Here is a 13335-nt window from a genome sequence, read left to right on the forward strand (position 1 = left end):
AGACGGTGCTGAGATACTTGGATATTCACAAGTAAAAAAAAATGCATTTGGACCCTACTTCACACCATATACAAAAATTAACTCAAAGTGGATCACAGACCTCAATGTAAAAACAAAAACTATTGTTAAAAAAGAAGGGGGGAAAAAAACCTCTTAGAAGAAAACACAGGAGTATAGCTTTGTGACCTTGGCTTCAGCAATGGTTTCTTAAGATTTGACACCAAAAGCAGAAGCAACATAGAAACACAGATAAATTAGACATCAAAACTCAAAACATTTGTGCTTCAAAGGATAGCATCAAGAGGGTGAAAAGACAACCCAGAAAATGGGAGAAAATACCTGTAAATCATATATTTCATAAGAGACTTGTATGTAGAATTTATAAAGAACTCTTGTAACAACAATAAAAAGACAAATACCCCAATTTCAAAATGGGCAGAGGATCTGAATATGTATTTCTCCAAATAAGATACACGAATGGCTAATAAGCACATGAAGATGCTCCACATCATTAGTCATCAGGGATCTGCAAATCAAAACCACAGGGAGATACCACTTTACACGACACAGCTCGTGGAAAAATAAAAATTAAATGGTATATCCACAGAAGAGGACATTATTTGGCCACAGAAAAGAATGAAGTATTGATACATGCCACAATGTGCATGAACATTATGCTAAGTTAAAGAAGCCTGTCACAAGATATCACGTATTATACGATTCCAAAATTTGGATATCCACATGTGAAAATGAAATGTCCAAAAGAGGCAAATCCATAGAAAAAAAAATAGATTAGAAGCTGCCAGGGGGCTGGGGAGAGGGTGGAATGGGGTGATAGGTACACTGCTCTATTTGGGGTGATGAAAACATTCTGGAATCAGTGATGATAGCTGCATAACCCTGTGACTATACTAAAAACAACTGAATTGTATGCTTTAAAGCCCAAACCACAAGCATGGAGCGTGAAGGGATAACAATGCTTGCTTTTCAGTTTCAGTCACAGGAATGAAGGTGACACAGATAAAATGGAAGTTTGTGATAAGTAGTAACATGATCTTTTGTTTATTTTGCATTCCACTATCTCTGATCAACTTTATCCTAAAGTTCATATACATAATGTGATCATTACTTTAAAAACCTATTGCTTTTATATTTCCCTAAGTAAATAATCAAATATTGCTCTAACTTTAATAAATTCCTCTGGCTCAAAATCAATCTTAAAGGATTAATATTATCATCAAATTAATGAGAAAAAAGGAACATAATTTTTTAATGAATTAATTATTCAACCCCATAAAGAAACTTATTTCCATTACTTTAGCCTCCATATCACAAGTAAATTAGAACATAATTGAATAGAGTATGTGACTTTGAACTCTATCAGGAGAATTACATTAATATAGTTGATGGTGATGTGAAATTTTAACTCTGCAGAGAACATCAGTCTACAGAGAATTCTAACTTGGATCTAACATTCAAATTCTTTGAAAGCTGCTTAAATGCAGCTGCTTTAAAAATGGTATATACTGCAATCATGTTTTTAAAAAGTATTTGCATATAGAAATATGATATCTGGATAGAAAAAAATGGAAGGAAATCTGCAAATGAGACAATTATTGCTTTATTAGGGTGGCCAAATTATGGGTAACTAACTTAAAAAAAATTTTAAGTGGCAATGATTTATTTATTTACTTGTTTACTTATTTATTGATTTTGTGGGGAGAGGTAATTAGGTTTATTCATGTACTTATTTTTTAAGGGAGCTACTGGGGACTGGATGCAGGACCTTGTGCTTGATAAGCATCCACTCTACCAATGAGCTATGCCCTCCCCCACAGTGACTAACTGTTTAAACATTTCCTCATTGGTGCAACCATTATGAAAATTTGACTATATTAAATCAAGATGTACATCCCCAAACCCACCTATTCCATACCCGGGGTAATTCTTGTCTCATACGTTATACAATAGAAAAGGGAAAAACAATGTTGAGTTTAAAGGTAGCTACAGGAGAAAGCTAGTATGAAACCACTCATACCAAGTTTAAAAACATGTTAAATAAAACTATAAAATTCATATGCAAGTAGTAAAAACATGAAAACACATGTGAGACAAATAAAACTTCACGAAATGGAAAGAAGTGTTACATGGGGCTCCAATTGTATTTATCTTATTTTTTAAAAGATTTCTGAAACTTAAAAACCGACAAAGCTAGGTGCTAGATAAAAAAAAGATGTACGTATTTTCTGTACTCTTCTGGAACGCTTGAAATACTTATAGTTTAATATTTGTCATAAGAAGTCAAGTTTTTTGACAACAAAAGCAAAAATAAGTAAGTGGGATTACATCAAACTAACAAGCTTCTACAGAGCAAAGGAAATCATCAACAAAATGAAAGTCAACCTACTGAATGTGAGAAAACTATTGCAAATCATAGATCTGATAAGGGGTTAATATCCAAAGTATATAAAGAACTCATTCAACTCAACATAAAAAGAGAATCAGATTAAAAAAATGGGCAAAGGATCTGAATAGACATTTTTTGAAAGAAGATGTACAGATGGCCAAAAGGTACAAGAAAAGGTGCTCAATATCACTAATCATTAGGGAAATGCAAATCAAAACCACAATGAGATACCATCTCACCCCTGTTAGAATGATCATTCTCAAAAAGACAAGAAATAACAAGTGTTGATAAGGATGTTGAGAAAAGGGAACCCTTGTGCATGGTTGATGGGAATGTAAATTGGTGCAGACACTATACTACGGAAAACAGTATGAAGATGCCTCAAAAATTAAAAACAGAATGACCATATGATCCAGCAATTCCATTTCTGGAAATATATTTGAAGGAAACAAAACACTAACTCGAAAAGACAGCTGTGCCACTGTGTTCACTGGAGCAAAGTTTACAATAGCCAAGACACGGAAACAAGCTAAGTGTCCATCGGTGGATGAATCGATAAAGAAAATGTGGTGTGTGTATACATATAGATGTATATATTTACAATGGAACATTATTCAATCATAAAAGAGAAGGGAATCTTGCCATTCGGGACAACATGGATGGGCCCTGAGGGTATTATCCTCTATGACATGTTAGACAGAGAAAGACAAATATCATAAGATCTCATTTATACGTGGACTCTAAAAAACAAAAAAACAAACAAGCCAACTCATAGACACAGAAAACAGACTGGTGATTGCCAGAGGTGGAGCAGGGGTTGGAGGTGCTCCCCAAGGGGTGAAGGTGGTCAAAAAGTACAAATGTCTAGTTATAAAATAAATAAATTATGGGGGTGTACAGCATGGTAACTATAATTAAATACTGTATTACATATTTGAAAGTTGCAAAGAGAGTATATCTTAAAAGTTCTCAACACATCAAAAATTTATAATTATGTAAGGTAATAAATGTTAACTAGGCTTCTTCTGGAGATCATTCCCAATGTATACAAACACTGAATCATTATGTTGTAAACCTGAAACTAACATAATGGTATATGTCAACTGTATCTCCAAAAACAGGCCGAATTTTTAAAAAGAAGTACATTTTGTATTTGTTGTTTTCAGGCCCTGAGAAATAATCTATTCCTCCAGCTACCTTTTCCTAGATATTTCCTTATCTCTGAGTTAAAAACATTAAAATGATTAAGATAGAGTCCATTACACAACATTGTAAACTGACTATACTTCAATAAAAAATTTTTTAAAAGTAGAGTCCATTAAATAACAAAAACCCACACATCTTAGTATGAAATTTCCACAGGTTCTGAAAATAAATCAATTAGTTAAGAAAAAAATTCAGAAAGTCTGTCAATTTTAGACCATACCTGGCCTTGCATTTCTGGTCTTACAGAATATGTACTTGGGTAAGGAGCCCGAGGTCGCGCAGAATTCCAATAGTTAGAATTGTAGCCAGGATATGGTGGCTGCTCCTAAGGAAGAAAAGGAAAACAGAGTCACTTTTACTAACATCCTTATATCATTCTGAAAAGTTCACAAAGGCAGGTATAAGTACCAAAAAAAAAAAAAAGCAATGGGAGCCCCACTATAAAATCACTCATTATTAAAACTGATGCAGATATATTATATGGTAAATCACTTGTTCTAGAAAAAGCAATTATTAACTATTCTTACACATTATATCAACGATAAACAACGGATATATCAATAATACGTCTACTATGTCAAGATAATTAGCAAAACTAGAGACAATGGATTCCTTTATCCCTCTCCCATCACTAACCCCATCACTACTAATTTAATTAGTGCAACACAATTATAGTTCTTTGTTAAGGAGAGTAGTATTTACTTATCTCAACAACTTTGGAACTTGAAAATATTACTACTAAACTTTACTTCAAATGCATACATCTTCAATATTCAACTTCTTTGCCTGGCCACACCCCTAGTTTTTTCATATTCCTCTACTTTCTGTTACAGCTAAGCTTTCTGCTGGCTGTCCACAGCTAACTCAGTACTAGGAACTTATGAAGAATAATTACCCCTTCAAGGAGAAAATCCACCTGTGACATTAACCCTTACAGCTTTTCATTCCAACTCAAAAAGTTAGTGCAGTCATTTGCAATAAGCCAATACACTCTGATAAGAGACCAGATCAACTCAAACCCCTTCAGGCTGTTTTAATATATATATTTGTTACCCATAAGCTGAGTTATTTTGCTTTGAGCTTTACAGTTTAAGTATAATTTTAAGCTTAAACAGAATCTTCAAATCTTGAAATATGGTCTCAGAAAGAAATTCACTGGCAGATGCGTCACTGAGAATTTAATTATCACCATCATAGCTTAACTGCACTACTTACCAGTTTCATAATACTTTGTTTTCAAAGCATGCCATCATTCCACATGACATTATACAAGCCGCGCATGTAACATCTCCCTTACATAACACAAAAACTAGAGCAATATAGAAACTAGCAAGATTACAAGGAAAATGTTATGGGCAAACGTCAGATCCTAACAACCAAATTTCTCAGTCAGGCAAATTCCCCTGATTAATGCCCTCCCTTCCTTGCCCTGAAGTGGTGTCTGACTAATTGATTTTTCTTTACCAAGAATTTGAACCTTGATTAAAGAGATGAAAAGACAGGAGTGGAAGCTGACTCACCCTGGCCGAGTGTGGTGAACACCCAAATCCCCAGAACTTCCTTGGCTTCTGTTCTTTCCTACTGATTCTTGGAAGCACCCCACACATTTCTACTACCTCTTCCACCCACTCGTGTCCTTACTCCTTCCTTACTCAGCTTCCCAACACCTGAATCCCCTGCTGCTCTTTCCCTCAGATGCACTCACCCTGCAAACACCTCACCCAGTTTAAACCCCATTATCCACTGACTCCATTTGTGTGCTTCATCTAAGCACAAGCCGAGGGAAACACAGGCTCTCTGGTTTCATGCAAGCAGACACTCAGCACTGCCGAGAACTGCACTACACTTCCTCTGGACCTGCGTCTCACTCTCAAGAACAACTGTTTCCCTTTTTTTGTCCCCTCAAATCTCCATACCCTCTTAGGCTACTCTTCATTTTTCAACTGATAACTTTATCTTGTATTTCACTTAAATAAAAAAAAAAAGGCAGCAGCAATCAGACAGAAACTCCGTCTTCCTATTTACTAAATCTACAATGTACCATATCTGTCACTGTCTTCCCAAAAAGCAAGAATGAAGTGTCTCTGGCCCTGTTAAAAGGCCAATCCTTCCACATAGCTCTGGACCACATAACTTCTACCTTCTAAAGCACTTTATTCCTCCAGCTCTCACTACCCTTTCTTTTATCAATCATCTGTTTCTCCAGGAGAGCAGATCAGCTCCATCAGAACCTGCCCTCAAGACTTCTCTAAACAAATATTAAAACATATTTTTAAACTACCATACTTAACAGTGTGGCAAGTGACTGGATGTATAATAAACAAGATTAACAACAACTTGATAATTGCTAAAGATAAGTGATGGATATCTGGGAGTTTTATTATACTAGTCTCTCTTCTTTTACAGATGTTTGGAAATTTCTACAATAAAAAGTTAAAAAACAAAATGGTGGGGCAGGGACTGAAGGTAGATTTCCTTTAAATATACCCTGTTTTGTACAGTTGACTTTAGAACAATGAAAAATACTTTACATAATTACAAAAGATAATGAAATATTTTTAAATCCCTGAAAGAAAGCAAAACAAAACAAAAAACACTGAGTATTAAATTGACAGGACAACCCCCCAAAGAGAAACTATTTCAAGTGACTGTAAAGCACAGTAATGTGGCCAGCATCCCTACTGGGACATACTCTGTGCACTTCCCCCTACGGCCACTAAAATGGATTCTTTTTAGTAATCATACTAATAATTACCAACATTGTTGGTACTGTTTTGATACTGTTGTGTGGGTTTGTAGCTGAAAATGAGTGATTATGTTTGTGTGGCTGAAAATCAGCATCTTCACAGTGGGAGATAAGTCATATAAGAATCATGAAATTTAGCAGCACCTTAGTACATAAAACAATTACTAACAGAGATAGAGGGGGATACTGGTGGGAATACAATCATTGTCGGAGATTTTAACACTACATTAACATCACTAGACAGATCTTCCAGACAAAAAATAAATAAGGCAACAGAAAATTAAATAATACAATAGAAAAATTAGACTTGGCTAGATATTTTCAGAGCATTATATCCCCCCCCAAAATAGGATATACATTCTTTTCAAGTGCACATGGAATATTTTCTAGGATTGATCATGTACTTGGGCACAAAAGAAGCCTCAACAATTTTAAGAAGAAAGAAATTATCTCAAGCATCTTTACTGACCACAATGCCATGCAACTAGAAATGTACTACAGAGAAACAAAGGAGAAAAAAAGGAAAGCATGGAGATTAAACAACATGCTATTAAAAAACCAATGGGTCAATGAGGAAATCAAAGCTGAAATTAAAAAATACCTTGAGACAAATGAAAATGAAAACACAACCACACAAAATTTATGGGACGCAGCAAAAGCAGCGCTAAGAGGGAAGTTTATAGTGAAACAGGCCTTCCTGAAAAAAGAAGAACAATCTCAAATAAACAATCTAACCCACCAGCTAAAAGAATTAGAAAAAGAAGAGCAAAAAACCCCAAATGGCAACAGAAGGAAAGAAATAATAAAGATCAGGGCAGAAATAAATAAAATAGAGATTTTAAAAAAAACTGAAAAAAATCAAACCAACAGCTGGTTTTTTGAAAAAGTAAATAAAATCGACAAACCTCTGGCCAAACTCACAAAGAAGAAAAAAGAGAGAGCATAAATAAGCAAAGTAAGAAAGGAAAATGGAGAAATTACAACAAATAACATAGAAATACAGAATATCATACAAGAATATTATGAAGAACTGTATGGAACCAAAATAGATAACCTAGAGGAGATGGAAAAGTTTCTGGAAACATACAGTCCACCAAGACTGAACCAAGAAGAAACTGACCACTTGAACAAACCGATCACTAGAAATGAAATCGAATTAGCAATAAAAAACCTCCCTACAAATAAAAGTCCAGGACCAGACGGCTTCACCGGGGAATTACACTAAACATACAAAGAAGAACTCATACCAAAGATTGAAAGATTGAAAAGAAGGGAATACTCCCAAACTCATTCTATGAAGCCACCATCACCCTGATACCAAAACCAGGCACAGACACTACCAAAAAAGAGAATTATAGGCCAATATCATTGATGAACATAGATGCAAAAATCTTCACCAAAATTTTAGCAAATAGAATCCACAGCACATAAAAAAGATTATATATCATGATCAAGTGGGGTTCATCTCAGGGACACAAGGGTGGTTCAACATAAGCAAAACAATCAATGTAATACATCACATCAACAAGAGAAAGGACAAAAAACACATGATCATCTCAATAGATGCAGAAAAAGCATTTGATAAAATTCAACACCCATTTATGATAAAAACTCTCACCAAAGTGGGTATAGAGGGAACATATCTCAACATAATAAAAGCTATATATGACAAACCTACAGCCAGCATAGTACTCAACAGTGAAAAACTCAAAAGCTTCCCACTAAAATCTGGGACAAGACAAGGCTGCGCACTATTACCACTCCTATTCAACATAGTCTTGGAAGTCCTAGCCACAGCAATCAGGCAAGAGAGAGAAATAAAAGGGATCCAAATTGGAAAAGAAGAGGTAAAAGTGTCACTATATGCCAATGACATGTTACTATATATAGAAGACCCTAAAAGGTCCACACAAAAACTATTAGAGCTGATCGAAGAATTCAGCAAGGTAGCAGGTTACAAGATTAACATTCAAACATCAGTTACATTTCTTTACACTAACGAGGAATCAACAGAAAAAGAAAGTAAAGAAACAATCCCTTTAAAACAGCACCCAAAGTAATAAAATACCTAGGAATAAATCTAACCAAGGAGGTGAAAGAATTATACACAGAAAACTATAAACCATTGATGAAGGAAATTAAAGAAGACTTTAAAAAATGGAAAGATATCTCATGCTCTTGGATTGGAAGAATCAATATTGTTAAAATGGTCACACTGCCCAAGGCAATCTACAGATTTAATGCAATCCCTATCAAATTACCCAGGACATATTTCACAGAACTAGAACAAATCATAATAAAACTTATATGGAACCACAAAAGACCTAGAATTGCCAAAATATCACTGAAGAAAAAGAAAGAGGCTGGAGGAATAACTCTCCCAGACTTCAGACAATACTATAGAGCTACAGTCATCAAGACAGCATGGTATTGGTACAAAAACAGACTTATGGACCAATGGAACAGAATAGAGAGCCCAGAAATGAACCCACAAACTTTTGGTCAACTAATCTTTGACAAAGGAGGCAAGAATATACAATGGAATAAAGACAGTCTCTTCAGCAAATGGTGTTGGGAAAACTGCATACCAGCATGTAAATCAATGAAGCCAGAACACTCCCTTACACCATACACAAAAGTAAACTCAAAATGGATCAAAGACTTAAACATAAGACAAGATACAATAAACCTCCTAGAAGAAAATATAGGCAAAACATTATCTGACATACATCTCAAAAATGCTCTCCTAGGGCAGTCTACCCAAGCAATAGAAGTAAAAGCAAGAATAAACAAATGGGACTTAATTAAACTTACAAGCTTCTGAACAGCAAAGGAAACCATAAGTAAAACAAAATGACAACCTACTGAATGGGAGAAAATTTTTGCAAATGAAACCAACAAAGGCTTGATCTCCAGAATATATAAGCAGCTCATATGACTTAATAAGAAAAAAACAAACAACCCAATCCAAAAATAGGCAGAAGACCTAAACAAGCAATTCTCCAAGGAAGACATACAAATGATCAATAGGCACATGAAAAAATGCTCAGTATCACTAATTATCAGGGAAATGCAAATCAAAACTACAATGAGGTATCACCTCACACCAGTCAGAATGGCCATCATTCAAAAGTCAACAAATAACAAATGCTGGAGAGGCTGTGGAGAAAACGGAACCCTCTTACATTGCTGGTGGGAATGCAGTTTGGTGCAGCCACTGTGGAAAATAGTATGGAGATTCCTCAAAAGACTAGGAATAGGCTTACCATATGACCCAGGAATCCCACTCCTGGGCATATATCCAGAAGGAACCCTACTTCAAAATGACACCTGCACCCCAATGTTCATAGCAGCACTATTTACAATAGCCAAGACATGGAGACAGCCTAAATGTCCATCAACAGATGAGTGGATAAAGAAGAAGTGGTATATTTATACAATGGAATACTGTTCAGCCATAAAAACCGACAACATAATGCCATTTGCAGCAACATGGATGTTCCTGGAGAATGTCATTCTAAGTGAAGTAAGCCAGAAAGAGAAAGAAAAATACCATATGAGATCGCTCATATGTGGAATCTAAAAAAAAACAAAACAGAAATACAAAACAGAAACAGACTCATGGACATAGAATACAAACTTGTGGTTGCCAAGGGGGTGGGGGGTCAGAACGGACAGACTGGGATTTCAAAATGTATAGATAAACAAGATTATACTGTATAGCACAGGGAAATATATACAAGATCTTGTGGTAGCTCATAGCGAAAAAAAAATGTGACAATGAATATATATGTGTTCATGTATAACTGAAAAATTGTGCTCTACACTGGAATTTGACACAACATTGTAAAATGACTATAACTCAATAAAAAAAAGTTAAAGAAAAAGAACAATGAAATTTCAAACCCTTAAGTTGATGTGGAAACTTTAGTTTGAATTCAAATTGTATTTTATCTTTTAAAAAAACTAATAAATGGATAACCACACACGTAATTAATCCAAGTAACTCTTGAACAGTTTTCTGAATGAATAACCTTAGTGGTCTAAAGACAAAAGAAATGCAAAGAAACATTAAACTTTACAGAGAATGCTATTAGTAATGATATTGGTGTTTTAAGTTTTAAACTACTTTGTGTGTGCTGTAGAATAGAAGAAATAAATAAATAAAGCAATGTTATGAGGAACCAGTATTTTTCACATGGGAAAGGACAACATACTGACTAGAGAAAGATGAGGAAGAATCGTGTACGATGGATTTGAATTGGAAAAACAGGTTTACATTCACATATTTTAAAAATGTAATTTAACCTTGTATGCAAAAGAAATACGGGTAAGTGACAAATATGAATAAGAACCAATAAGGGCCAGCTGAAACAAAGGATTTAGGAGTCACTGCAAATCTTAGCAACCCTTTTGCACCCCTGCCCTCCAACCACAAGATCAGCATATCCCATATAGGAGCTGTCATTTCAGCCAGAGTCCCAGAACAAGAAGACCCATGGACAAACTCAAACCCAGTCCAGAGCCTGGAAAAGAGCCACTGCGGTGAACTCACAGTACATGAGCAAGAAGTAAATATTCATTGTTGTAGCCACAACTCTTGGTGTTGTTTTTCACTACAGGAAGAGTCAGGTGATGAGATAACTAAATATCAAATTGGTGTATACATAAAAAAGAATGATTTCAAATGACTTCTAAATCATATTACTTTGACTATACATCCTTAGTGGAATATACTCTAAGGACCAGATGAACTGCAAAGAAACCTAAACTGCATCCATTAGTTAACTGTTAGTCATAGAACTGGTGTTAATATTTGTACTAACAGCTTTATTGAGATGTAATTCACTACCATACAATTCGCTCATTTAAACTGTGCAATTCAATGGTTTTTAGTATATCCACAGATACACTCTAGAGAGATATGTGATCATTACCACAATCAATTTTAGAACATTTCAAAACCTCAGAAAGAAACACTATTTCCTTCAACTAGACCTTCTTATCTCCCATCCCTACAGCCCTTACACCACCGCCAATCTACTTTCTGTCTCTACATACTTGTCTATTCTGAGCATTTCATATAAATGGAATCATGTAATATGTGATACCATGTGACTGGCTTCTTTCACGTAGCCTGTTTGTTGTTGCACGTATCAGTACTTCATTCCTGTTTGAAAGACCACATAATATCCTACTGTATACAAACACTGCATTTGCTTATCCATTCTGGGCATTTGGATTGTTGCCTCCTTTTGGCTATTATGAATAATGCTTCTGTAAACACCCACGAATAGTGTTTTATGTGGACATATGTTTTCGGTTCCCTTCACTATATACTAAGGAGTAGAACTGCTGGGTCACACAATAACTCTGTTTAACAATTTGAAGAACTGGTATTTGTTTTCCAAAGAAGCTGTATCATTTTACATTCCCATCAGCCAAGTATAAGGGTTCTAATTTCTCCATCTCCTCACCAACACCAGTTTTTTCCGTGGTTTTATTTATTTTTATAGTCATCTTAGTGGGTGTGAAGTGGTATCTCATTGTGATTTTTATTTGCAGTTCCCTGACAACATGATTTTGAATTTTTCATGGGCTCATTGGCTCATAAAAAATGGCTCATTTTTTTATGTTTTGCCCATTTGTAAATTGGGTACATCTCCAGGTTACCCACAACTTATGGCTGACCTGGCTACAAATTGGAGGTTCCCATGACCTCCTTCCCCTTGGACTTGATTATTTCCTGGTACAGCTCACAGAACTCAGGGAAACATATAACTTACATTTACCAGATTATTAAAGGATATGAAAAAAGGATACAAATGAACAGCCAGATGAAGGGATACATAGGACAAGGTCTGGGGGTGTTTCTGTCCCTGTGGAGCTGGGGTGTGTCACCCTCCCAATATGTGGGTGTTCACCAACTTGGGAGCTCTCTGAACTCCATACTGTCATTTTTACTGAGGCTACCTCACATAGGCATGACTCATTATTAACTTCATTTCTGGCTCCTCTCTCACCTCTAGAGAATGGGGAGCAGGGATAAAAATTCTAAGCTTCCAATCATGGCTGGGTCTTCCCGGTGACCAGCTCCACCTAGGAGCCAATCATGAGACCACCCACAGTTGCCTCAATAGTACAAAGATTCTATTGCCCAGAAAATTCCAAAGGATTTAGGAGCCCTGTGTCAGGAATGGGGGGGTCACAGACCAAATAGTAGAACAAAAGCTGCTCCTAGTGCTCTTATGACTTAAGAATTTACAAGGGTTTCAGGAGCTCTGTGTCAAGAACATGAGGCAGAAACCTACATTTTTTTTTCTATTACATCACAATAGCATATAATTGGATCTTCTTTTTTTAAATCCAGCCTGACAATCTCTGTCTTTGATTGTTTTATCCATTCACATTTAATGTTTTTATTGATATAGCTGAATTTACATCTGCCATTTCACTTTTGTTTTCTATATCATATTTGTTGTTTCTCAATTCTTCCTTTATTGCTTTCTTTTACATTAAGTGAATATTTCCTAATGCGCATTTTAATTATTTCAATGAATGTGTATATATGTATGTGTACACATACACACGTATACCTTGACCACACTTAGCTGTTAAAACTCCACAAATTTCCAGCTAGTTTCTCTGTTGTTTCCAACAAGATCCTGGGACGTTAACTGCTCCACAAACGGATCCGATCAATTTTGGGCTTCTTGGAAGGGACACTTCCTGAAGTCAGTGTTTGAGATTTGTTCTGACCCCAAAAGGCTCCCCCCAGGCAATCTCTTTCCCTGGTTCTCTCTAGCAAACCCGCTGCCCTACAGTTTAGTCTGTATCTCCAGTGAATCCACTGATCTCCTTCCAATTGTCTTTCACAACAACCTCCACAGAACATCCTTTGGCTGCAGCTTTTCCACATTCTAATGCTTTAAATAAAGTAAGCTCCTTTGGGAAAAGATTCTGAGCTACCAGTTTT

General features: G+C 35.7%; 1 protein-coding gene across 1 annotated transcript in view; it reads right to left on the reverse strand.

Annotated features, from left to right (window-relative positions):
- Positions 1–13335, reverse strand: part of BAG4 (BAG cochaperone 4) — a 28616-nt gene that overhangs the window by 7676 nt on the left and 7605 nt on the right. Inside the window, exon 2 of the mRNA XM_006183351.3 lies at positions 3834–3938. Within this exon, the coding sequence (XP_006183413.2) occupies positions 3834–3938 (105 nt within the window). The remainder of the gene's footprint in view (positions 1–3833; positions 3939–13335) is intronic.

Source organism: Camelus ferus, chromosome 26 (assembly GCF_009834535.1).
Source record: "Camelus ferus isolate YT-003-E chromosome 26, BCGSAC_Cfer_1.0, whole genome shotgun sequence".
Classification (NCBI taxonomy): Eukaryota; Metazoa; Chordata; class Mammalia; order Artiodactyla; family Camelidae; genus Camelus; species Camelus ferus.